This window comes from Corythoichthys intestinalis, chromosome 6, assembly GCF_030265065.1.
Source record: "Corythoichthys intestinalis isolate RoL2023-P3 chromosome 6, ASM3026506v1, whole genome shotgun sequence".
Lineage (NCBI taxonomy): Eukaryota > Metazoa > Chordata > Actinopteri > Syngnathiformes > Syngnathidae > Corythoichthys > Corythoichthys intestinalis.
The window spans coordinates 18,825,203-18,851,125 of NC_080400.1; the positions used below are offsets into that span (position 1 = coordinate 18,825,203).

Below are 25,923 nucleotides of genomic sequence, written 5' to 3' on the forward strand. Positions count from 1 at the left end.
CTCAAGCCATCTCTTTAACTGAACATTTTCATATAGTTCCACATCTTTGCAAGTGAATTTGGCACCAGGGACATCATTGTCAGAGAGAATTGGTAGGTTTAGCTTTATAAACATCTCCTTCGTACACGATTTCCATTCATTTCCCATTGGGGACAAACGGTGGCGTGTCCTCCCTTAGCAACAGTAGCTAACGTCATGAATATTAATGAGTGGAAGTGACGTGTTGCTTGCGGTACGCCATGAGGGAGATGAGTCACTGTGATTGACTCTACTAAGTGCGTTTTGAATATCGCTTCAACAGGGATTTGGCTCACTCCACGTGTGGTCAAATTCCACCAGTTTGACAACTGTGTGATTCATAGTTTCACAATAATGGTGAACTGACAGCTTTCGACATGCAATTTCCTTCCAAAGAATGAAAGAGATAGGATCTGAGAATGTGCGTTAGAAATTACCTTGCTGGGATAGTAATGATATTTAGCAATTGCGTAGATGAGCGTTACGTGCCAAAGACTGTTCGCGAAGGGCGTAACATAAAACAAGCCACACAAATGTACGAGTAGACACAAATTTATTTACAGAACAATCAAACTCGCAATGAATATGTACAGAATGCCGACGAAGCGTGACTTCAGGGTAAGCCCAGGCCAAAACAACAAACAAAAGGAACTACACTTAAACCCCACCCGCTAACTAAACCCTGATCATGTAAAAGGAACAAAGAAGACAGCTTCTAACCTAACTTCCTACTCTATACAAAACAGGAGAAAACGGGTTGAACAGAAATGGCGACTTACCCTTACTTGCTTCAGTGCTCTTATTTACAGTGGTGAACAAAAACGATCCAATAACGAATAAACACAAAAGACCTCACCGAAAAAGCGGGAGTGTATCAGACTAGCGATCAAATGCAAACGAGCGTGAATGGCGAGCAAAGAGCTGGCGAGGAGGACCGCGACAGAATGCTGTCAAATGCGACCTCATAGAACGTTGACAGCAGCAGGTTTAAGAAGCTTGGCGCCTTTTTCCGTGGCCAATTAGCAGCGGTGATGTCGTCGGTCCGTCCTGCGTCGATCAGCTGTCGTCACAGTGGGAGGGGAAGCAGCCAGCTTGTGGAGGCGACGATCAGCTGACTGGAAGAATCTCAGAAAATTAACTATTAAACGGCCAGGGCCGTCACAATGAGATGCTGTAACCAAATCTGTTCAGTAGATCTTAAATATTGTTAGAACTTTGCTTCATGTGTGGTTAAATTGCAGTTTTCCGTTAAGTTTCATGACCATGTGATTCGTAAATTCAGAGTAAAGGTGAACTGAGGGATTTTAATGAGCAATCACTCACTTCCAAAGAAATTGCACCGCCTGAACAGGGACTTGAACCCTGGACCCTCAGATTAAAAGTCTGATGCTCTACCGACTGAGCTATCCAGGCTCTGAGTAAGCCTTAGGAATGGGAACGGAATGAGGAATGAGCTGTGCTAATACGGCATGCAAAGACGAGGTGGATGGGAAACTATGCGAACGAGAGAGACAGATCTGTGAGAGTGCGTTAAAGATTACCTGGCTGTGATTTTTAACAATTAGTTAGATAAGTCACTATGACCACTCCACAGAGTGAATTTTTGTCACTTTACTAGGGGACTATTATGTGATTTATGTTGCAGTGGAGCAGATCTACCTGCAGAGGCCTGTGAAGAAAGAATCGCCAAATACAACAGTGAGCCTCATACATCCAGTCACTTATGATATTTTAGAATTAATCGTATAAAAATACTACTGCGTTATGTTAATTTATTGCTTTCTGTGCAGCTGATGCATACAGGAAGCTCACATGGCCTCAACACATTTCCATTGAGGTATGCACATACAGAGGTTCAGGCCACACACACATATGCACAAAGCATGTAATTGAACACATATTTAAAATTGAATGCATTTTGTGTGTCAGGGACAAAGACTCAGATTCTTCTGATGATGACTACGATGATGTGGATACGTAAGCGCCGCACACACACACACACGCATACATGTGCATACCTGTCAACCCAAGGCCTTTGGCAATCTTACAAATAGTGACGTATGCCCTTACAAAATGGTGACTAATCTCATAACGTCGAATATAACGTGCAGTATGAAACAAAAATAAAACTCAATTTTTAAAATAATATTAATTTATTGGTAATATTGTTACATATAACCTGGTGCAATCAAAGAAAAATCAATATCTTCAGCTACATCATGATCACTAAAATTTAACAGTGACTTTTGTTAAAATTGTATGTAGCACTTTTGGCTATTTCTATTAGGAGTGGGAACCTCTTGGTACCTTACAATACGATACAATTTGCGATGCAAAGCTCACGATAACGATGATCTGACGATATGCCAATACAACGATTATCGATACATTGGTCAGGAAATCATTCATTGACATTCTACAAACGACTAATGAACAGAAAAAAACAAGGTTCTGCTGTGAATTGGAATGAGTTTATCACTGGTAAACGTCCAGTCCATTGGGAGGGTGGCAGCGAATGAATGTTCATTTGCTGCCACCCTCCCTGTTCAAATGGATTGAATGCCTATGGCCGTCAGAGGCAGCCAATGCCAGGCAATGAGGTAATTTTGGGCCATTTAAGGTCATTTACCTGTTGATTTTCTGTTACTTCCTGTTGATTTGGGGGTATTTTATGGGTCCACTTCGCACTCTGAGCTCCTGAAGCACTCTCTTATTAGTCGGGTCATAAAGTGAGGTTCTGTGACCAACCTCTGGCAAGGATGTTTTGATGATTGATTTGACATCTATGGACCATTTAGAAAATATTTAGCCCCCAGGTCCCTCCCAAAAATTCCGGCATTTTTTTCTAGAGAGGCAAATTCAAAATGGCGCCTGGCCACGTCTCAAAAATTAACTCTTGATCTGATTGACCTAAAATCATGTATGAAGGCACTTTTCCATACAAGTAAACCATGAGGATTCCAAATCTGACATTGGTTTAATCATTAAAACTAGTTTCGACATTAAAATTAAAGATGCCCTCTGTCTATTGCAGTGGTTCTCAACATTTACAGGCCGTGACCCCTTGTTGTGGGCTATATCGTTTCTTCCGGGATATTTTTTTTTCTTACATTTTTAGAGAATATTTCAAGGCAGCCTTTAAATGCGTATGTTGTCATAAGAATATAGTTTTATGCAATTTACCATTTCGTCAAATGTACAGTTATCTTTTCTAAAACTTACAAAGTCAACAAAACCAGGATAAAAACACTTTTTTATACGGGAAAATGCTAAAGGCTAGTTAGGCTCAAATAGAGAATATTCAGATGTCTTTATCGTCCATGCAGGATAGCTCATTCACCTTGAGACCTCTCTGTTGAATTACAGAAAATAGATACTTAAGACATGCTGCATGGCACAACAGCTTGATTATGGAAGAAAACAATATATCAACAGGGACAAATATGACTGCATGTGTTCTTCAATGTGGTACTCTGTGTAATGAAGCCACAGATACCATTAGGTCAACTCAGCGATGGGAAAACATAAAACAAAAGTCACTTTTATGGAGTGGCCTTGACAGGTTTGGGCAGGTCTATGCAACTGTTGATTGGGATAAAGGTCCAGTTGGAAAATTTGTCCACGAAGCATGTAGGTTAACGCTATGTAACGCTAAAAAACTGGAACAAGCCAAAACAAGACAGAGAAAACAAGAGACTAATGAATGCCCATCTCAGTCATCTTCTATATAAGATGAATGTCTCAGAGCTGCAGATCCACCTGCCGAACGACTGCGATCAAGTCTTGGGCAGATACATGATAAAACAAAATGTGTCTGGTGTTGTAGGCCTGAGTCCCCAAAGCACCCAGGCACAAAGTTGACCCTGATTTCCTATGATCATGCATACAGTGGCCCTGGAAGATCAGGCAAAGCGGGACAGAATCATCGATTCTGCAGCTGATCAGCCCTATGCACTTGAGATCCGATATCATTACACATGTTGGATGAAATATGTGACAAAATTCAAGAAAATGACAGAAGATGACAAACTCCCACATATGCACAATGTCACTCTACGTGAGGCACAGACTATGTTCTTTAATCACGTAACAAAAATTATTTATGAGGAACATGAGTTAAGGTTACTGCAGAGCCTCCTCCAAGACTACAACTCTATAATTTCTCGTTATGGATTCCCAACGTCTGGCATTAAATCATTTTACATCAAAGATATTCTGACCCAGGAATTTGGGAATAAGATTGGTTTCCATTCACGCTCACAGAGGAACCAGAGTGACCTAGTCTATGACACGTCTGGAGGTGGGTCATATGTTGAAGCTGCACTAAACTCCATTGGCGTCAGTAATGAGCAGCTGGTGTACAATGTGGCTCAGCGGATCATGGATGATATAAAATCTGTAAAACTCACCCGATGGCCGCAAAGGGTTGAAGAACTGGAGGATGAGGAAGAGCTCTCACCTCTCTATTCAGAAAGCAGTGACTCGGAATGCTCTGATTCAAACTGATACATGCTTTCTGGTTACAGGTGTTGCTGTTATTGATGATACCTTCCTCTCCACATACAGCAAGTGGCACCTCTGAATTGGTTTTTTTTTTTAAATGCCCCAAAAAATCTTTAAAAAGAAAAAACAAAACAAAAAAAACTACCCTCTCCGGGAACCGTCACCTTACCGTGGTGGAGAGGTTTGTGTGTCTCTATGACCCGAGAGCTATCTTGTCTGGAGCCTTGTGCTCTTGGTAGGGCCTCTCATGACAAACTGGTCTCTGGTGAGGGGCCTGACGAAGAATGGTTCAGGGCAAGATGGCAGGCCCTAAGGGGGAAGTACCCCCAGCTGGTTATCTGGCAATTTTCACTATACTAAATGTCGGCCATCTTGAAATTTAATGTCAAAACTAGTTTTAATGATTTAAATGATGTCAGATTTAGAATCCTCATGGTTTACTTGTATGAAAAAGTGCCTTCATGCATGATTCTTGGTCAATCAGATCAAAAGTTATTTTTTTGAGATGTGGCCATGCACCATTTTGAATTTGGCTCTCTAGAAAAAAATGCCGGAATTTTTGGGAGGGACCTGGGGGCTAAATCTTTTCTAAATGGTCCATAGATGTCAAATCAATCATCAAAACATCCTTGCCAGAGGATGGTCACAGAACCTCACTTTATGACTCAACTATATCTTAACCGATAAGCGCTCAGGGCCAGCAAGCTCAACTCCCAGTATGGCTCCAAAGAATTTGAAACCTGGAGACTTGGATGAAATAAAATCCTCCATACAGAAGTTGGAGGTCTCCTTGACTGGCTTGATTCAAAGCCAGAATCAAGAAATCGTCAGAGAGCTCCAGTTAATTCGCGCTGAAAACGAGAAACTCAAGCAGGCGGTCGAGGAGAGAGATGTTCGCATCAAGAGGCCGGAAATTTTGGCTGACAATCTCGACCAGTGCCGACGCGCAAATGAGCTCATCATTTCTGAATTACAACTGACGCCTAGCCCAGGGGACACAGTGGCGCAACTGGCAATTGCTACGCTGAAAGAGTATGGAATAAACATGGAGCCGCTGGACATCCGTCGCTGCCTTCTGCTCCCATCTGGGGGGAGAGGACCGGCAACGGTGCTCATGAAGCTGGCAGACCACAAGACCAAGACTGCCCTGCTTAACCAGCGCCGCCACCTGAAAGGGTCGAAGATTTTTTTGAATGACAACTTGACTCGCCGAAATGCCGAAATTGCAAGAAAAGCACGTCAACTCAAGAAAGCTGGGAAAATAGCCAACACCTGGGTCTTGGATTGCAGAATCCTTGTCAAGACGCAAGATATGAAGATAAAAGCTATCACGAGTCTTGACCAGCTGACTATAATAGCTGGATAACTGTAAATACTACACAGCAGACCAGTATAACAACTCGTGGATGTGGACGGTAAGCTGAAACTTATCAACGGCAGGAGTCTCTACAAGAATCTCGAACACACTAAGGATTATCTATTAAAGATAGCAAAGGCTCTGACTTTAATTTGCACGGACATAACATGACACGAATGAATCGGGCATCTAAGGGGGGAGGGGGTGTTACAATTATGATTGACAATCTCCTGGAATGTATTACAATTGAGCTCCTAATCCCCAATTGTAAAAACATAATTATCTGCTGTGTCTACCGAGCTCCTGATTCAAATATCTAGTATATGGAAAAGATACTGTATAAAACGAATAATAAGCATGTTTTCGTTGTGGAGACATTAATCTTGGGATAAAATATGTACAGTATGTTGTTTGATTTTATACATTCATGTCTGATGAAACTGTTACAGTGACCTTTGTGTGCGCCAATTGTTGCCACTACTCACACCAGCTGTGATAACACATAATCACTTTTGCCACACACATAGCCACAACAAAATGTTCCACAGCAAACAGATGCAAAAATGTCAGGGACATGACTAAGCAGTAACCTTGTACGCCCTGAAATTAATTGAGCTGCTTGACTGGACGCTAAGTTACTAAACTCAGATTGTTGATTGTGTTATTGTTTTGATGTATGTTCCATGCCTGAATGTGCGTCTTTAGTTGTATGGGGGACGGGAAACCGATAAGCATATGCTTCATCCCGTCCGCCTTTGTCTTCTTCTTCGGTTCCTTCGGGCAAATCATATCACATTTTGTAATTGTCAATGATTGTCAATGATACCGATGATGATGACAATAAAATTTTCAAAAAAAATAAAATTCCATTCCTGTTTATTTTGAGTTACATAACAGGAAGTGACCTGGGAATCACCCAAATGAACAGTGTTGGGCACGTTACTTTAAAAAAGTAATTAGTTATAGTTACTCACTACTTCTTCCAAAACGTAACTGAGTTAGTAACTGAATTATTCAGTAAAAGTAACTAGTTACCAGGGAAAGCAACTATTTCCGTTACTTTAAAAAGAAGTTGTTGTATGTCAAAGAATTTGAAATTTTCTGAGCAGTATTCTAGTCAGTTGACTAGAGAAGAACAGACAGTTACTTGTGTTATAGAACCTTGTCATATTTATTGCACCTCAGCAACAGATTTATCCTACACTTGAAGTGGAACAAAAATAAACAGATTTGAATTGCTTACCACAGATGTCGACAAAAGCTTTGCCCCGGGACATGAATTACACTTTACATGCACGTTCTTTCCTTTAATTTCGACCAACTTGAAATAATGTTTATATCTCCACCTCGTAAAGGATAAATTTTCCTCTGAATGCTCTGCCATCATATCCCTCTGCATCTGTTTTGCGTGTGTGTGTTTGCCGCACGTGCTGTTCTGGTTTGTGTGTGAAAACACCGGCTCTGAAGTACGTGCGCTATTAGGCTCGAGCGTTTACGTCACAGAATGGGGGATCACGTGAGATTTGACAACAACGCAGCCATATTGGAAGCAGGTCTGGCTCGCGGGACATTAAACTTTAACTTGCCAGTTCGATAAAGAGACAAACTCATTACTAAGGCGAAGAACAGATATGTGATCAAACTTAAGGATGTGAACAATGTTGACCCTTAGGAGCGAGCCGAAGACAAATGGAGTAAAGATGTCGACGGGCTTCCACAATTACGCGAAATGGACATTCTGCTGTTTTTATTGTTTGGTGTATGTTACTAAACTCATCAGCGATTCCGAAATTACAAATCGCGACAAAGCAACGAATAGTTTTGCTACGGATGGGTGCAGGACCTGCACATTATGACCGTATCAAACGGCAACTCCATCGTTCTTGCAAAGGTAGGCTATGTGTGTTTACTATTTTCATTGCCATGAACTTGAACGCACACGAAGTCTTGGATGACAAATAAACAGAGCAGAGTAGACTCGCTACGGCTGGTAGTTTCTTCAATTTATTCAAAGTAAGTAACGCACCGCTTTTGGCCGTCAGTTTTGTTGTAACGGCGGAAAAAATAATTAGTTAGATTACCCAGTTACTGAATCAAATAACGGCGTTATTTATAACTGCGTTATTCCCAACACTGCAAATGAATAGGTAGTGACTCAAACTCAACAGGAAATTACCTGTAAATTCCCTAAAATGAAAAGCAAGTGACCTGTAAATGCCCTGAAAATCGGACAGAATGACTGTAAATGCTTTGGTTTCGAATGAACAAACGTTTCTAGTCTAAATGGATTGGCCGTCGAGCACCGTCAACGCAACCTTAGAGTTAACTCAGACACTACGATAGTGGAAGATTTTGGTAGAAACTTGTTGGTTCCTTTTTATTTATATTTTTTTAGACATTGACCCCTTTTTAAAACGATATCTCGATTCTTGGCAGGAGCATATCGATAACCTTTGAGGATACAAAGTATCACGACATAACACCATTTCGATATTTTGTCACACCCCTAATTTCTATCATGTCTTTTGATGGCTGCACTTCATGGCACTTCAGCTCGCAATTTAGTTTGACTTGAAGGTAGTTCGTTAGTGTGTCCAATTATAAATTAAAAAGGTCAATTGATAAAATTAACTTATCGATGCAATCTTTGAGTTAGGGAACATTTCTTTTGCTCATTCTGAGAAGCGATCAGCAATAGTTGCAGGCAAATTGTGTTCGGCAACAAATTGGCAAAATAAAATCTCCGCTTTCATCACATTTCATTCTGCAGACTGCATCTTTATGACCTTCTGTCTCGAAGTGCTTGCTGAGATTGCAGAATCCTGATGCCGAAATTTTAATATTCAATCCACACAGCACGCAAAATGAATATTATGGTCCTTTACAAAGACGCTTTTATCCACCCAGCGTATTCATTAGTTTGTGTCTCCCATTTTGGTAGATGGCGTCCGTGGGCAACAGTTTTTCTTTTCTTGCGAGCTAGTTAATCCATATTTTAATCACGTTTGTATCAATTTTGTCGACTGCGAGTCACGAAATGGTGGCGGAAGTACAATTGCAGTCACGTGTTTGGAAGAAGCAGACGTTAGGCTCAATGCGCAATTCTCGCGAGCAAACGACTACAGACTAATTCGGTGCATTATCTCGTTGCTGAAACGGTGACAAAATCCGAACGGAGAAAAAAAAAAACGAAAAACGTACAGACTCACTTGTAAAAATTATGCTGAAACCGTACAACTTGACAGGTATGCATGTGCACACATCTAAATCACGCTCTCCTTGTCGACCCACAGTGTCATAATACCAGCAGACCAGATGCCACCACCGCTTCCCCCCAGGGTAAACAAAGGGGCACACACTTTCATAGAAACTTTATACAAATATGTATATACATTGTATACAGTGGGGCAAATAAGTATTTAGTCAACCACTAATTGTGCAAGTTCTCCCACTTGAAAATATTAGAGAGGCCTGTAATTGTCAACATGGGTAAACCTCAACCATGAGAGACAGAATGTGGAAAAAAAACAGAAAATCACATTGTTTGATTTTTAAAGAATTTATTTGCAAATCATGGCGGAAAATAAGTATTTGGTCACTACCAAAAGTTCATCTCAATACTTTGTTATGTACCCTTTGTTGGCAATAATGGAGGCCAAACGTTTTCTGTAACTCTTCACAAGCTTTTCAAACACTGTTGCTGGTATTTTGGCCCATTCCTCCATGCAGATCTCCTCTAGAGCAGTGATGTTTTGGGGCTGTCGTTGGGCAACACGGACTTTCAACTCCCTCCACAGATTTTCTATGGGATTGACATCTGGAGACTGGCTAGGCCACTCCAGGGGGTGGGATCATTGTCATGCTGAAAGACCCAGCCACGTCTCATCTTCAATGCCCTTGCTGATGGAAGGAGATTTTCACTCAAAATCTCTTGATACATGGCCCCATTCATTCTTTCCTCTACACAGATCAGTCATCCTGGTCACTTTGCAGAAAAACAGCCCCAAAGCATGATGTTTCCACCCCCATGCTTCACAGTGGGTATGGTGTTCTTCGGATGCAATTCAGTATTCTTCCTCCTCCAAGCACGAGAACCTGTGTTTCTACCAAAAAGTTCTATTTTGGTTTCATCTGACCATAACACATTCTCCCAGTCCTCTGCTCTCTAGCGAACCACAGAAGGGCCTGGACGTGTACTTTCTTCAGCAGGGGACACATCTGGCAGTGCAGGATTTGAGTCCCTGGCGGCACATTGTGTTACTGATAGTAGCCTTTGTTACTGTGGTCCCAGCTCTCTGTAGGTCATTCACTAGGTCCCCCCGTGTAGTTGTGGGATTTTTGCTCACCGTTCTTGTTATCATTTTGATGCCACGCGGTGAGATCTTGCATGGATCCCCAGATCGAGGGAGTGGTCTTGTATGTCTTTCATTTTCTACTAATTGCTCCCACAGTTGATTTCTTTACACCAAGCGTTTTACCTATTGCAGATTCAGTCTTCCCAGCCTGGTGCAGGTCTACAATTTTGTCTCTGGTGTCCTTCGACAGCTCTTTGGTCTTGGCCATAGTGGAGTTTGGAGTGTGACTGACTGAGATTGTGGACAGGTGTCTTTTACACCGATAATGAGTTAAAACAGGTGCCATTAATACAGGTAATGAGTGGAGCCTCGTTAGACCTTGTTAGAAGAAGTTAGATCTCTTTGACAGCCAGAAAGCTTGCTTGTTTGTTGGTGAGCAAATACTTATTTTCCACTTTAATTTGGAAATAAATTCTTTAAAAATAAAACAATGTGATCTTCTGTTTTTTTTCCACATTCTGTCTCTCATGGTTGAGGTTTACCCATGTTGACAATTACAGGCCTCTCTAATCTTTTCAAGTAGGAGAACTTGCACAATTGGTGGTTGACTAAATACTTATTTGCCCCACTGTATGTGTGTATTATTTACATACTCTAATCAATCAATGTGTTTAAATGTAGACCAAAGTGCGTTCAAGCTCAGAAGAACTCATTTGGGTGGAAGACAATGGTTCCATCAAACCGTCTTCACTGTGCGTCCCCTCGCCCCTTGTCAGGACGTCCAGTGGGACGCAAGTCAGAGCAGGTCCCCACACAAGACTCATGAGAAACTCAGGTCAGTCGTACATTTTACTTACTTTTTGTAGTGAATATATCCAGTGACTTTAGTCGTATATTTTAGTGACTTAGTTTTGTGAATTGATTAATGGACCGTGTATGTTTATACTGTGTGTGTTCGTGTATGATGCAGACCCCGTGTCTTTCCAGTTAAATGACCAAGAAGTTGCACTCTTACCTCCTGAGCTGCCTCCGAAAAGCAGACGCAGACACCAACAGCCCTCATCAAAGGTACACAAGTGGACAAAATTCTTGATATGCCTCTGTTAATGAAAGAAGATGCCATAATGCTAAAATAACTTGAAACATACAAAATTAACAATCAATAACATTTTCTTGAAACTTAAACAGTCAAAATCAGTCATTACTTTCAAATTATGGCATTTGGCTAAGATGTCTGAGCGATGCACTGCCATTGTGTTGTGCTGTGTTCAGTTGCTGCTCATGGGTCGTGTCAGACAAGGGTGTAGGTTTGGTCTCAACATTGGTCGGGACCAGTGTTGTTAATCTTACTTTAAAAGAGTAATTAATTACAGTTACAAATTACTTCTCCCAAAAAGTAATTGCGTTAGTAACTGTTACCTGAATGTAAGAGTAATTAGTTACTTGGCAAAGTAACTGGTGATAATTTTCATGTTATTTTTTTTTCCTCAAAAAAAAACAAAAAACAAAAAACAGGTCACCCAATGTGAAGTTAAAGGGTTTTTGGGACAAGTGGTTCTAGCCCAATTCTTTACCCTAAACTTAACTAGGCACAATGGTTGTGAATCAACCGTTAAAGTTGTTAAAATTGCTCCCGTTATTGCATTAGTTCTATTCTGTCTACTTTTGACATGTGTAAGTTTTAAAACAATTTCATCATTTAAAGATAAATTTAAGTCAAGATTTTGCAGATTTAGGAGCATTTTAGATAAAAAGTTACTTAGGTTCGCTGGGAAGGTTCTCTACAACAGAGTCTTCCTGAGAAATCTACTGCTTTAAGATGGCGGCTGTTTACTAACGCATCTAGTTCTTTATTATACATGTTGCTAATGCAGCCGTGTCTGTCATTTGCATCTAGTTCTGTATATATGAGATATCTACCAAAGCGTCATATGGGTATAGTTTGTAGGCTATCTGCTACAGTCAGGTATTATTGGAGCCACCTAGCATAGTAGCATCGCGTTTGCAACGGCGTCACCCTCCCTTGCCTCCCTCCTCCCCACTCCTGCTCTGCTCTCTCGTCTCCGTGAGTCCGTCTTTCTCAGACTTTCTCGCGTCAGTCAACCAACATAGTTACGCACGCCTTTCCCGCCTCAGTAACGGTAACGGCGTTGCCAAGATGATAAAAGTAATTGATTAGGTTACTCACTACTGAAGAAAATAACGTCGTTAGTAACGCCGTTATATTCTAACGCCGTTATTAACAACACTGGTCGGGACGTTATAACCGCATAACCTGCATGTACACTTTTTACTGGGGACAGGATATTAATAAGACCAAACAGATTACTGAACAGGGGTCAGGGCCACATTTCGCACCAATATGAACCTAAATAATTGATAGGTGAAATGATCAAAACAAAATAAGTCTGTATTGACCTATACTAACTTTTATGTGAAGTGGTTCACGTGATACAACGTTCAATTCAAACCTTTGTTTTCAAAAACTACTAAAGAAACATCTTGAAATGCAAGTCCCTTTATTTAAAAAAAAAAAAAAAAAAAAAATGGGGAGCTATCCTAGAATGGGTCCACTTCTGGGGGACACTTGAGTACCCCTGGTATTGTAAGTATTGTAATATAAAAGTGATTTGGGAAAAAAAAAAAATCATGAAAAAAAAAATCTGAGATATCCAAGGACCGATCTACATCTGAGGCATCCTAGACTACCCCAAGATTCGAACCAAAGTACTCGCATGAAATTATGATGTGTGATTTCATTTCACAGATTTTTTTTCATGTCAGTTCATGTTCATGTCAGTGTCCCTCTGAAGTGGACCACATTCTTGGCCACCGCGTTGCATTATGGCAGTACTTCTCAAATAGTGGGGCAGCCCCCCCCTAGGGGGGTGCAGAGCGATGCTGGGGGTGGCGCATGTGACCTTGGGGAACATCCTTTTTTGTCGTACTAGAGAAAGTGTAATTGCACATCCACTCAGTGGGTGGCAGTGCCGCTCTCATTTTCAGCGTGTGTGCAGTACTTTTGAACCAAACAAGAGCACACAGCAAAGAGAACTGAAGATATGAAAAGCTAAGACAAGGAAATATGACGAAGCATATGTAGCATTTAGCTTTTGGCTGTTTTTTAGTACAGTGGGAGACGAGGGAAGACCAGTCCGTCTACTTTGTCTAAAAATGTTCGCAGCGGACAGCAGGAATAATTTTTTTCAGCGAGTGCCAAATATTGCCAGCAATCCTCCCGCTTTGTCAGTGTTACATCAGTAAACCAGCGAGCACGGTTAGCATCATATAAGGTGGCATACCAAGTTGCTCACTGCAAAATAACCCCACACCATAGCAAAGGAGCTGATACTGCCTGCAGCAAAAATAAAAACTGTCCCTCTGCCCACTGCCATGTCGTTTTTGTTCTATTAATTTTTTGTTTTTTCTGTCTAATTGTTTGGCATATTGTCTTCATGCTTGATGTTGCTAATCAATTTGAATGTATTATTATTTATTGATTTAATTAAATGGTCAAAAAATGTATCGAGTGTATTTTTACAGAATGATTTTTTTTTTTTTTTTTTTTTTTACACTTTCTTGTAAGTTGATCTATATTACTTTTCTCTTTAATATTAAAAATAACACAATGTTATGCAGTTGTACTTATAATAATAAGAATTTTATATACAAATGATACTATAGTATATTTACAGTGGTGACAGAGAGTTGGGGGCGCGCGGAACGTTTACGTCTTCCTGGGGGGGGCGTAACAGAAAATAATTGAGAAGCACTGCATTATGGCAATGTACATAATGCAAACAATGATCCAAATGAGGGACATCTAATTGACTTCGTTGTTCCTTGTGGAGGTTGGCCTAACCGCAGTAGTTTTGTAAGTTAGCGAGTTTACACAGATTAATGTTATGCTAACTCTGATGCAGGTTGGACTTTTAGTAGCAAAATTAGTGGTGTTTCCCCCACCTCCACAACATTGAAGTATTTTTACAATAATTGTAGGGTCTATTCTATCCTTACAACATATGGGAAGACAATCTAAATTACCCATATAACTGAACTCATTATATAATGCAATTAAGGTGGCTTAAAAGTTGGTGGGGACAATTTGGTGTCAGATAAGGCACCGGCATCAAACTAGTATACCAGATTTAATGTGGGAATTGTCTGTTTTGCTGTGGTGACCCATGAGGTGATACGCCGAAAGAGATGGATGTACTTTAAAATTTTTGTTTAACATAATTATTTAAAAAAAAAAAAAAAAAAAAAGAATTAAACAGGCCAGGACAAAAATGACGGTACCCAAAACTCATTATTTTCTTGCACAACCTTTTGAGGCAGTTACTGAAATTAAATGGGTTTTGCAACAGTGGATGATACTTCTGCACCGTCACCAGCTATTTTGGCCTACTCTTCATCTGAAAATAGCTCCAGTTATCTCAGGTTTGAAGGGTGTCTTCTCCAGAAGTCATGATCCTTCCATTGATGTTCAATGGGATTTAGATTTTGGCCCCTTCAGAATAGTCCAATCGTTTAATGTTTTGCCATCCTCAGGTGTTTTTGCTGTCTTTTGGGTTGTTCTCCTGTTGAAAGACCCATGACCTGCGACTGAGACCAAGCTTTTTAACCTTAGATAGCACATTTCTCTGCAGAATACCTTGATCATCGTGAGATTTCGTTGTGCCATTGGGCACAGTTTGAAGAAACCCTGTGTCAGATGTATCAAAGCGGCCCCAGAACATACACCGACCCTAAACCATGTTTCAGAGTAGGGACAGTATTCTTTTCATGATATCTTTCATTTTTGCATAGAGTTCATAAAAATCATAATAAAGCAAGACTGGAATTTGTGAAGAAGCATATTAACAAAACCATAAAGCTTTTGGGAGATGTCCTTGGACAGTGAGACAAAACTGGTATTTTATGATAATGCACATCCACTCAATGTCTATGTCATCCGGAGTGTGCGCCCTTCAAACCTGTGGCCACTAGAGCAGTTTGCTCATGAGGAGTGACCCAAACTACCTATTGACAGATGAGGAAGTCTCGTTGACACTTACCGATATCATTTTATTACAGTGATTGCCTTAAAAGGTAGTGGGACGAATATTCAGTTTAAAGATGCCATCATTTTTGTCCAAACCTGTTTCATAATTTGGGAAAAAAATCTATTCAGTGGAAATTTTAAAATACTAGCTGATGTTGATTGTGTAATTTTAACAGATTTTGTTTTGTTAATTGTTACCTTTGTAAGTTTCAAGCGATTTTAGTGACAAATGTGTTTTTTTCTCTCATTAACAGAGGGGTGCCAACAATTTTGTCCACTTGTGTCAAAGCCCAAATAGCTTCTGAAGTCCACTTTCATTGTTATTACACGTTAAATCTCTCATGTTTATGTGTGTGTGTGTTTCTTAGGACTCTGCCAAGTGTGTGACTCCTCACATGAAACCTCCTGTGAGTTTATATGGTCTTAATTGATTGGACTACCCACTATCGTTTGACTGCAGTGACTTTATTAAGGCCTGATTTACCTGTGTGTTTAAATAGAGGGAGTAAAAATAAAAAGTCATCAGAAGAAAAGAATAAAATAAAATATACACCTGTATCCAGAAGCGTAGCAAGGGTCCCCAGGGGCCCCAGGCAACAAGCAACATGGGGCCCTTCGAGCGTGTACAAGTAAGGGGGACAGTTGGACTTGGAGGAATAGCATATTTGATAAAAGTATAATAACGCCTCGGTCTCTTAGGCTACGTTCATACTACAGGTCTTAATGCACGAATCCGTTTTTTTCGTGTTTTTCCGACTCGAGTGAGGCATTAACTTGACGGTCTGAACGTGACAAGTCGCATAGAACGGGACCATTTCAAATCCGATCTGGGTCACTTTCGTATGTGGTCTAAATCCGATCTGGGCCACATTTTTCCAGACTGTCGCGGCGGTCTGTACTGGCCAGTCCCGCAAATCGGATTTCATGCAGCAATTACGTCATCAAATAGCGAGAGAGTCGTTACCGTAGCGATGCACCTGTGCGTTATTAGCGCCTAGCTTGCAGTGAACACGGCTTTCGGTGAAGGGCTGGGCTTCACAACAGTCATAAAAAATAAAAATGGGTTGAGGATAAGCCTGAGAATGGTCAGTTTTCTCTGTTACAAGTGAGCAATATTTCAACATTGCTTACACGGCCGAGAGAGAGTCGGGGCAAACTGCCCATATGTGTATGACGTGCACGGACAGTGCGTGCATGCTATCGATCCATATAAACTTTGAATATAAGCCTAAACGGGGATTATTTATGTCTGTTATTTGTGTCCTCCTTTTGAAAAGCAAAACATGATATCCCTGGAATGACGGATGACGTGTGTCATTTGTTTTGATGCTTCTGCGCATGCAGGTCTTCTTGCTTAGCGCGTGTCGGACTGCGAATTAGTGCGCATGCGTAATACTTGAACGGTCTCAATGGATAAAAGCAGTCTGAACGGGCACGCCAAAAAAACGGATATGACAAAAAATCGGATTCGTGCATTAAGACCTGTAGTATGAACGTAGCCTTAGAGCGCTTTTTAGGACACTCAAAGTGCCTGGCTTCCACTAGTAACATAGTACACTCACCGCTGTCTTGCTTCCTTTTCTTCTCTTCTTTTTTTTCTTTCCTTTTTCGCTTCCATAAGGATAACTTCTCTTCATTTTGGATATACGGCAATTAAAAAAAAGCCAAATCACCGCTCACTCTCACTCTGAGTCATGTGAAGGGGGGGTGCTCAGACACAAGGCTTTCACTGGCGTTGTCGCACTTGTTGCTGCGACAGTGTAGTAAAGCTGCGTGTGCTAAATCTGTTGGCCCTCTAGGGGCCCCTGCTGGCTGGGGGCCCTAGGCAATTGCCTGGTTTGCCTAATGGGACGTCACGCCTCTGCCTGTATCTAAAAAATATAATAAGAAGTTAAAATTGCTTCACAATTTCTTTGAGTCGCATTGAATAGTAAAGGCGTCTAAAATCCAGGAATTTACTGCCGTATTTGAAAACTAATGCCTGAATAAGAACTTGAACCCTGGACCCAAAAGCTGACGCTCTAGTGACTGAGGAATCCAGGGCCTATAGAGCTATTGTCGTGACTCTCAGAACCAGCAATTTACTATAAAGCTGGGGACCACAATCTTTTTTTTCCCTTTTTTATAAACATCTGTCCTCACTGAGAATGGTCAATCTGAATGTTTTTAAGGCTGAAACTGTTTTAACATGCCACATGGAAGTTTGGTGTACTCCCCTTGTTTTGTTATATTGTTTTTTTTTGTTTTGTTTTGTTTTTTTGTTTTTAATTTTACAGACTAAAAGCCTGTCGAGGCATCAGTCAAGTAGTTGTTTTTGTTCCATCCTCTGTCATTTGGGAATTAATCGTTGATTCGTCGTGAAACTTGGCAGCATGTTTGTGACTTAATAATTAACTTTAGTGACCTTGTTTTTAATATAGTTTAGAGTGTAGAGACAGATTTTTATGACTTACCGTAATTTTCGCACTATAAGGCGCACCTGACTATAAGCCGCCACCCACCAAATTTGACACGAAAACGGCATTTGTTCATACATAAGCCGCACTGGACTACAAGCCGCAGCTGTCCTCACTCTGTTATGGTATATTTACAACAAAATATATCAACCGGTAACACTTAATTTGACGATGGCATAATAAGACTGTCATAAGACCGAAGGAATCACCATGAAGCGTTGAAAAAATTGGCTGTAAAGCTTCATTGCTTCAAGAAGCTGCATTTGGCCATCACTGTTGCTTCTGCTGCCACCTGTTGTCAACACTGTTGTCATCCAACATGCCTCCTTGCGTGCATTGCAGCGCTACAGATGTAAATAACAAATCAAAATTCATGTTCTGTGGTAATTATTTCTTCAGTTACTGTTCTAGTCGTTTCATTAATTGCTAGTTATGGAATTTGGTAACAATGGCGCCATCAGACTGTCATAAGACAATCATAATTCTGACATGACACTGCCATGAGCATAAATGAATGCTTATGACAGATGTAATTTTGTGTCGTCCGACAAATTATCTCCCTTTTGAATGGATGTAAAAGATCCAAGCAGGACATAAATTGAGTTAGTGACATAAATGCCAGATGACTCTTGATGACATCTGTCATAAGCATTCATTAATGGCCATGATAATGTCATGTCATAATTATGATGGTCTTATGGCAGTCTTATGACGCCACTGTCAAATAAAGTGTTACCTATTAACCCAAATAAATCAACAAATAAACTGCACTGGACTATAAGCCGCAGGATTCAAAATGCAGGAAAAAAGTAGAGGCTTATAGTCCGGAAATTACGGTAATTTAGTAAGATCATTGCTTAACTTGGGTGAATGAATGGACCAATGTGACTATATTGAGTGACTTCAGTGTAATGGATTTAAGTAACACGATTGATCTATTTCAGCACAAAATTTTCAAACTCTTTGATTTAATTCAGTGATGTTAATTTAAATCTAATGTCCATTTATTAATGGACTTTAGTGAGTCTAATGCACTATAGGCTTACCTCTCCAGGCTAAGAGTTGACAACTGAATGCATCCCTGCAGTTTACTTGAGTTGGTACAGTCCATTGTCCTCCCTCCTTGAGCAGATCTACTTGAAGAGGATCTTCCATGGCTGTCCACTCAAAATAAAGAGCTCCACCACCTGGCAACACCCAGATACCAAAGGTACCAAAAGTGGGCCCTCTTGTTTTGCTAATCAGTGAAGATATGAGCGAACCATCTCTGCATCTCTAATGTCCACAATGTAGACCAGCACCTGATCCTTGGAGCAGAGGAGGGCATCTACACGCTTAACCTTAACCGTTCAGAGGCCACTATTGAGCTGGTACATTTTTAATTTTTTTTTTAATTCTTTGCACATTACATTACATTTATTTTCATTGTGCATTGTAGCAGTTTTCACAAAATACTTACCGGAAGGAATGACCATTAACTGTGTTTGACATGTAAGGTTTGACATGTTTTTCTTAATTTTGAGATTCCACATTTGTAGTTCTTTTTAGCAAAACTTATGATTTATATGACACATCTTCATTAAGCAAGCTCATGTTCCCGAGCTTCTTTGTTATTATTTCTCTTGTACAAGTTGGCTGTTAGCCTCAATGGTTGATGAATTTATGGGTGTTCAGATGGAGGTCATCTGTAAAAGATGCTGAGCTGCCATGACACAGTATTTTTTTCCTCCCATGCAGTTGTATCCTGGCAAGTGCACCTGGGTCTACAGCTGCCACAATGTGCTCATGTCTGTATCAGGTACGTTTTCGTCTCCCTCCTTGTGGACTTTGAGGAACACAACGAGGAACAGATTGTGAACCTGTTTTCAGGTAAATCCTCGCAACTTCACTCCCATTTGCTGAAGGAGCTTCACGAGCGGGCTCGCAGGGACCAGTGGATGGTGGCACTGCCCGCTCATCGGCTTTTGCCGCGGTAACTGTGGACGGGACATCACATCGCCATTTCTACTGTGTTTTGCACCTCTCACTTATGAAATGTATTCTGCGGTTTCAGGAACTTTGCAGTAACGTGTAAAATTGGTGACACCAAAGGATGTAGGACCTGCTCAGTTGGTACTCATAAATTAGCTAAAATATGTGCTATAAATGCTGCCTGTTCCTTCCTATGTATTTTTGCCTCATCCTATCTTTCTCACTGCACATTATTGACTCTGCTTCTCCAAACTACACTTCACCTGCTTTCCTGGTTTTAGAAAAAAAATCTCTTTTCCCTATTTTCAGCTGAAAACTTTCTGTGCTGCGCACTGGAGTCAAGTGTAGTCCTGCTGCAGTGGTATGAACCCATGAACAAGTTCATGCTCATTAAGGTAAGTCAAGCTGCATAAGCAGGGAATACTGTTACTGACAGGTTTTGATATACAACTATTTTCTTCCAAAGAAACAGTATCGCCAGAACAGGGACTTGAACCCTGGACCCTCAGATTAAAAGTCTGATGCTCTACCGACTGAGCTATCCAGGCTCTTAAAGTCATTCATGAGTGGGCAAGACCCACCGAGTTTTGAAGTACCACTGAGTGAGAATTGTGAGAGCAGGTGGAAGGGAAACTATGTGATCTGTGTGTGTGCGTTAGGAATTACCTGGATGTGACAATAGTGATATTTAACAATTAGCTAGCTAGGTCACTGTGATCACCTCTATTAAGTACAGTGGGGAGAACAAGTATTTGATATACTGCCAATGGGTTTTCCCATTGACTGAGTATCAAATACTTGTTCTCCCCACTGTACATCTTCAATATCAGTTCAGCAGGCATTTGACTTGCTTCATGTGAGGACAAATATCAGCACCAATGATGGGATTCAGTGTCTGAAGAAATGCAGACAGATAGCTTTCAACATGGAATCATTTCCTTCCAAAGAAATAGAATCGCCTGAACAGGGACTTGAACCCTGGACCCTCAGATTAAAAGTCTGATGCTCTACCGACTGAGCTATCCAGGCTCTGACATTTACTCAGGAATGAGCAAGTCCGACCGAATGCTGAACTACCACTGAGAAGTGTGAGAGCAGGTGGATTGGAAAATACACGAATGAGACATCTGTGTGTGTTAGAAATTACAAGTGATATTTAACAATTAGCTAGATCAGTCACAGCGACTGACTCATCTTGAATTTCACCTCAACAGGGATATAACTGACTCCATGTGTGGCCAAATATTAGTTTGACAATGGTGGGATTCATAGTTTCTATTAAGTACATGTTCAATATCGCCTCAACAGGGATTTGACTCGCTCCATGCAGCCTGCCACCACGTTTGACAATGGTTATTGTCATAGTTTCAGAGTAAATGTGGATGGACAGCTTTCAACATGGAATCATTTTCTTTCAAAGAAACAGAATTGACTGAACACAGACTTAAACCTTAGAACCCTCAGATTAAAAGTCTGATGCTCTATCGACTGAGCTATTCAGGCCTTAAGACTCATATAGGAATGAGCAAAACCCACCAAGTTCTAAACTACCAGAGTTAGAGGCGTGAGAGCAGGTGGAACTGCGAATGAGAGATCTGTTTGAGTCTGTTAAAAATTAACTGGCTGTGACAATAGTGATAGTTAACAATTAGCTAGATCAGTGAGTGGGATTGACTCTATTAAGTGCATCTTGAATATCACCTCAGCAGGGATTTGACTCGCCGCATGTGTGGCCAAATTGCAGCCTTCCACTAAGTTTGACAATGGTGGGATTCATAGTTTCACAACAAATGTGGACAGATAGCGTTTGACATGCAATCATTTCCTTTCAAAGAAACACAACCCCCTGAACAGGGACCCTGGACCATCAGATTAAAACTCTGATCCTCTATTGACTGAGCTATCCAGGATCTGACACTTACTCAGGAATGAGCCCACCGAGTGCTGAACTACCACTGAGTTAGAGGTGTGAGAGCAGGTGGATGGGAAACTGTGCCAATGAGACATCTGTGTGAGTGTGTTAGAAATTACCTGGCTGTGACAATAGTGATTTTTAACAATTACCTTGATAAGTCACTGAGATCAACTCTATTAAGTGCATCTTGAATATCACCTCAGCAGAGATTTAACTCACTCCATGAGTGGCAGCCTTCCACCCAGTTTGACAACTGGGCAATTCATAGTCTCAGAATAAAGATGGACTGATAGCTTTCAATATGCATATCATTTCCTTCCAAAGAAAGAGAATCGCCTGACACAGTATCATAGGCGGAGTTTGACTTTTGGTGTGACGTAGTGTCAGCAATAAAATTAACTTACAAGAATATTGTCATAAGTTGACAATGAGTGTTTTTTTTTCGTTTCCCATCATTCTTGAGTGGAATTCTAAATCAGGCTGCTTAGGCAATACTTTTCGCCAAGATTGTCATCCATTGAATATGGTACGCCCGCCGGTGTCGTGCCAATGTCTGTCAAAAATTTTATCCCCTGGGCAGAGCCATATGGAGGTAGCTTTGTGTCTTTATTATTCAACCCAAAAAATGTTGCTTCAATTAAAAAAACAGAAAATGTGTTTGAATGCAAAAATAAATTTGAAACTCAACCCCCCCCCCCCCCCCCCCCCAAAAATGCATGTGAAAGCTATTTTTCTTTGATTTGTTTTTTTTTTTTAATTGAAGTCAAGTTTTATTTTTGGGGGGCCACTCAACTTTTTTGATTGAAGTAATGTTGATTTTTTGGGGGGGCCACATTTTGGCTAGGACATTTGTGTCTATATTATTCAATGAAAAAATAAGTTGCTTCGAAAAAATTTGATTTCAAAAAAAGAAAATCACTTCATTAAAAAAAAGAAAACAATTAATCATAGAAAAGGGTTTTGAATGCGAAAAAATATTTGAGATTGAAAAATTTGCACTTGAACACTTAATTTTTCATTGAAAAAGTTTTCTTTGATTGAAGCAATATTTTTTGTGTTTGGGCCATATTATGATTAGGACATTTGTGTCTAAATCATTCAATCCCCCAAAAAGTTGCTTCAATCTGAAAAAAATATTTTTTATTTTTTACAGTACTGTGCAAAAGTTTTAGGCAGGTGTGAAAAAATGCTGTGAACTAAGAATGCTTTCAAAAATGGAAGTGTTAATAGTTTATTTTCATCAATTAACAAAATGCAGTGAATGAACAGAAGAGAAATCTAAATCAAATCAATATTTGGTGTGACCACCCTTTGCCTTCAAAACAGCATCATTTCTTCTAGGTACACTTGCACACAGTTTTTGAAGGAATTCGGCTGGTAGGTTGTTCCAAACCTCTTGGAGAACTAACCACAGATCTTCTGTGGATGTAGGCTTCCTCAAATTCTTCTGTCTCTTCATGAAATCCCGGACAGACTCGATGATGTTGAGATCAGGGCTCTGTGGGGCCATACCATCACTTCCAGGACTTCTTGTTCTTCTTTATGCTGAAGATAGTTCTTAATGACATTGGCTGTATGTTTGGGGTCGTTGTCATGCTGCAGAATAAATTTGGGATTTTTCTTTTGTTCACACACTTTGCATTTTGTAAATTGATAAAAACAAACAATCATTGTTTATATTTTTGAAAGCATTCTTAGTTTAGTCACACCTGCCTAAATGGACTCTTTATTGGACAAGTGACTTTGTATTTAGGCTACTGTACTACATTATTAGATACTGTACACAGTAGCATTGCAATGCACATTTGCTATTCCAATGAGTTTCTAGTGTGAGAGCCGAATGATATATTATGTGAAAGTATGGATCAGATATTACCTTGCTGATACAATAGTGATATTTAGCAATTATGTAAATGAGTAGCTGTATTCGAATTTATTCAGTAGTTCTTAAATATCGTCTGAACAGCGGTGCAATTTAGCCTTCATGTATGGCTAAATTGCAGTGTTCCATCACATTGATGACAGTGCGATTTGTAATTTTTGATTAACCAGTTTACTTTTTTTTTTTGTATGTAGCATTTCGACTTTCCCCTCAGCAACACCCTTCGGGTATTTGAGATGGTCGTGGATGCCCAGCAGGAGTACCCACTGGTGTGCACTGGTGCCAACCGTGGGTCCAGTCCGAATCAGCCTGTCGCTTTGGAGTACATCAACCTAAACTCAAACACTTCCTGGTTTATGCAAACCGACACGGGTCAGTACACACACACAAACACACACACCTTATACTTATATCTACTTTTTCAATGTGTGTGAGTGTGCATTGTGTGTGTTTGATTGTGTTACCACAGATCATCGATATCGAGATGCCTTGCAAGTCAAGCAGTTGGACAGCAACTCGTTAATGGTCCTCTTCGAAAGTAAATTCATGTTCATATGATCCTCCTGTTCCAGTATATCATATTGTTAATCATGTGTAAATCACTTTTCACACCACAGGGTCTGTACATATCGTCGGCCTTGAAGGGGAGCTAAAGAGTGGTCAGCCTCACAAAACCAGTTTCTCACGCGATGTGGAATCTGTTGGTGAGTTTTATCTCAATGAATGAAAGTTACTAATAGTTCAGGGGTGTCAAACTCAGTTTGGTTTGCGGATCACATTTTTGGCAGTTATAACCAGTGTTGGGCACGTTACTTTAAAAAAGTAATTAGTTATAGTTACTCACTACTTCTTCCAAAAAGTAACTGAGTTAGTAACTGAATTACTCTATAGTAAAAGTAACTAGTTACCAAGGAAAGTAACTATTTCCGTTACTTTAAAAAGAAGTTGTTGTATGTCAAAGAATTTGAAATTTTCTGAGCAGTATTCGAGTCAGTTGAATAAAGAAGAACAGACAGGTAGTTGTGTTATAGACTACCTGAACGGGGACACTCTACCTCCACTCACTTAATACTGTGGCAAACCAGACCAAATTACATCTCAATTAGGTCATTTTTTTCTGTACAGTATACTTGGAGGACACATTTTTAGTGGTGTGGCGGCACGGCTGGCTAAGGACCAAAAGAGGCATCGACAAAGTGTTGGAGGAGACAACCGACCACAAGAAGATCTTTCGGCTGTTGCATTCTGAAAGGTTATATGATTAATTTTTGTTTTGAACATAGTTTAAAAATTATGAAAGGACTATAATAAGATAATATCAAATGCTATGACATCATACGTCTGTGCAGGATGGTCGTCATGGAGACACATCACGCCAAGGACCCATCAGGGCTGTCCGACCTGTACTTGCTGGAAATTGCCGAGAACTTTGTCATGCTGCCCTGATGCTCCTGAGCAGAGTACTATGGGATATGCATTGTATCTATGCGGGACACATATGAGAGGCTTGACCTCACTTTTTGAAATTGGTTTCAATGGGATCGATGAAATCCACCACTGGATCAGCAATCACTGCTGACTTAACTATTGAAGCACTGCCATGTATTAAAGTAACTTAATGTCTGGATGATGTGATTTCTTCAGGAGTATTTCATTATTCTACAAATATTATTCATGAAGCTTTATTTTCTGATGGTGATGTGATAGACGAACGGCCATTTTAAGAAACCTTTCTCTCTGAAGCGAATCACAGGGCAAATATGCATCCAAAAATTTCGCAACAAATATAGTCGCTATGAATGATACAGGTATAATGTTGCTATATGCTTGAACTACTCCGGATACTCCGGTAGTGACAGATAATAAATGCATTATCATTTTGAAATTACTTTAAAATTTATTTTTAACAAAACTCATGGGGTCATTCAAAATAATAGTGATTAAAAAATAATAATACTTGTTTATGCTTGAACTACTCCGGATGCTCCGGTAGTGACAGATAGTAAATGCATTATAATTTTGAAATTACTTTAAAATATATTTTTGAAAATGAGAATGAGAATGCTTTAATTTGGACATGAGAAAATAAAAGTAATAAACAAACAAACAAACAAACAAAACAAAACAAAACAAAATAGACAAACCAATTATAATACTTGAGATAACAGCAACAATATTTAAGACAATAATAATAGTAAATATTAGAATTTATTCATTGTGTCCAAAAAGGAGTAGGATGAAGCATTTGCTTATTAAAACCTACCCCCCTTTTCTATTCCTCAATAATATCAGTCCGCCTTATTTAATTAGGCCTCATATCAACAAAGAATTAATGCAACCATATACATAAGATGCAAGACAAAATAAAAATAAAATGAAATAAAAAGTACCAGCCAATAACATATGTGAAAACCCCCTATATTAAAACCCTTCCTCTTCTATACCCTGTGAAAACCATGTGTTTGTACCACTTCCTAAACTG

General features: G+C 40.0%; 1 protein-coding gene and 3 non-coding genes across 8 annotated transcripts in view; 1 reads left to right on the forward strand and 3 right to left on the reverse strand.

Moving 5' to 3' along the window:
* The window catches only part of LOC130917689 (mitogen-activated protein kinase kinase kinase kinase 5-like), a 48,880-nt gene extending 23,836 nt beyond the window's left edge, over positions 1-25,044 (forward strand). For all 5 annotated transcript variants that reach the window (XM_057839332.1, XM_057839328.1, XM_057839330.1 and 2 more), the window contains 18 exons: positions 1,664-1,716; positions 1,809-1,855; positions 1,948-1,995; positions 9,172-9,217; positions 10,855-11,008; positions 11,144-11,241; positions 15,586-15,624; positions 18,805-18,883; positions 18,967-19,043; positions 19,411-19,471; positions 19,543-19,645; positions 19,727-19,785; positions 19,954-20,039; positions 23,636-23,813; positions 23,911-23,979; positions 24,059-24,145; positions 24,567-24,693; positions 24,791-25,044. In XM_057839332.1, coding sequence (XP_057695315.1) covers positions 1,664-1,716; positions 1,809-1,855; positions 1,948-1,995; positions 9,172-9,217; positions 10,855-11,008; positions 11,144-11,241; positions 15,586-15,624; positions 18,805-18,883; positions 18,967-19,043; positions 19,411-19,471; positions 19,543-19,645; positions 19,727-19,785; positions 19,954-20,039; positions 23,636-23,813; positions 23,911-23,979; positions 24,059-24,145; positions 24,567-24,693; positions 24,791-24,887 — 1,508 coding nt within the window. In that variant the 3' untranslated portion in view covers positions 24,888-25,044. The remainder of the gene's footprint in view (positions 1-1,663; positions 1,717-1,808; positions 1,856-1,947; positions 1,996-9,171; positions 9,218-10,854; positions 11,009-11,143; positions 11,242-15,585; positions 15,625-18,804; positions 18,884-18,966; positions 19,044-19,410; positions 19,472-19,542; positions 19,646-19,726; positions 19,786-19,953; positions 20,040-23,635; positions 23,814-23,910; positions 23,980-24,058; positions 24,146-24,566; positions 24,694-24,790) is intronic.
* trnak-uuu (transfer RNA lysine (anticodon UUU)) lies at positions 1,359-1,431 on the reverse strand. Its single transcript has one exon. It is a non-coding gene; the product is annotated as a tRNA-Lys (tRNA).
* On the reverse strand, positions 20,120-20,192 carry trnak-uuu (transfer RNA lysine (anticodon UUU)). Its single transcript has one exon. It is a non-coding gene; the product is annotated as a tRNA-Lys (tRNA).
* On the reverse strand, positions 20,601-20,673 carry trnak-uuu (transfer RNA lysine (anticodon UUU)). Its single transcript has one exon. It is a non-coding gene; the product is annotated as a tRNA-Lys (tRNA).
* Positions 25,045-25,923: the final 879 nt, after the last annotated feature.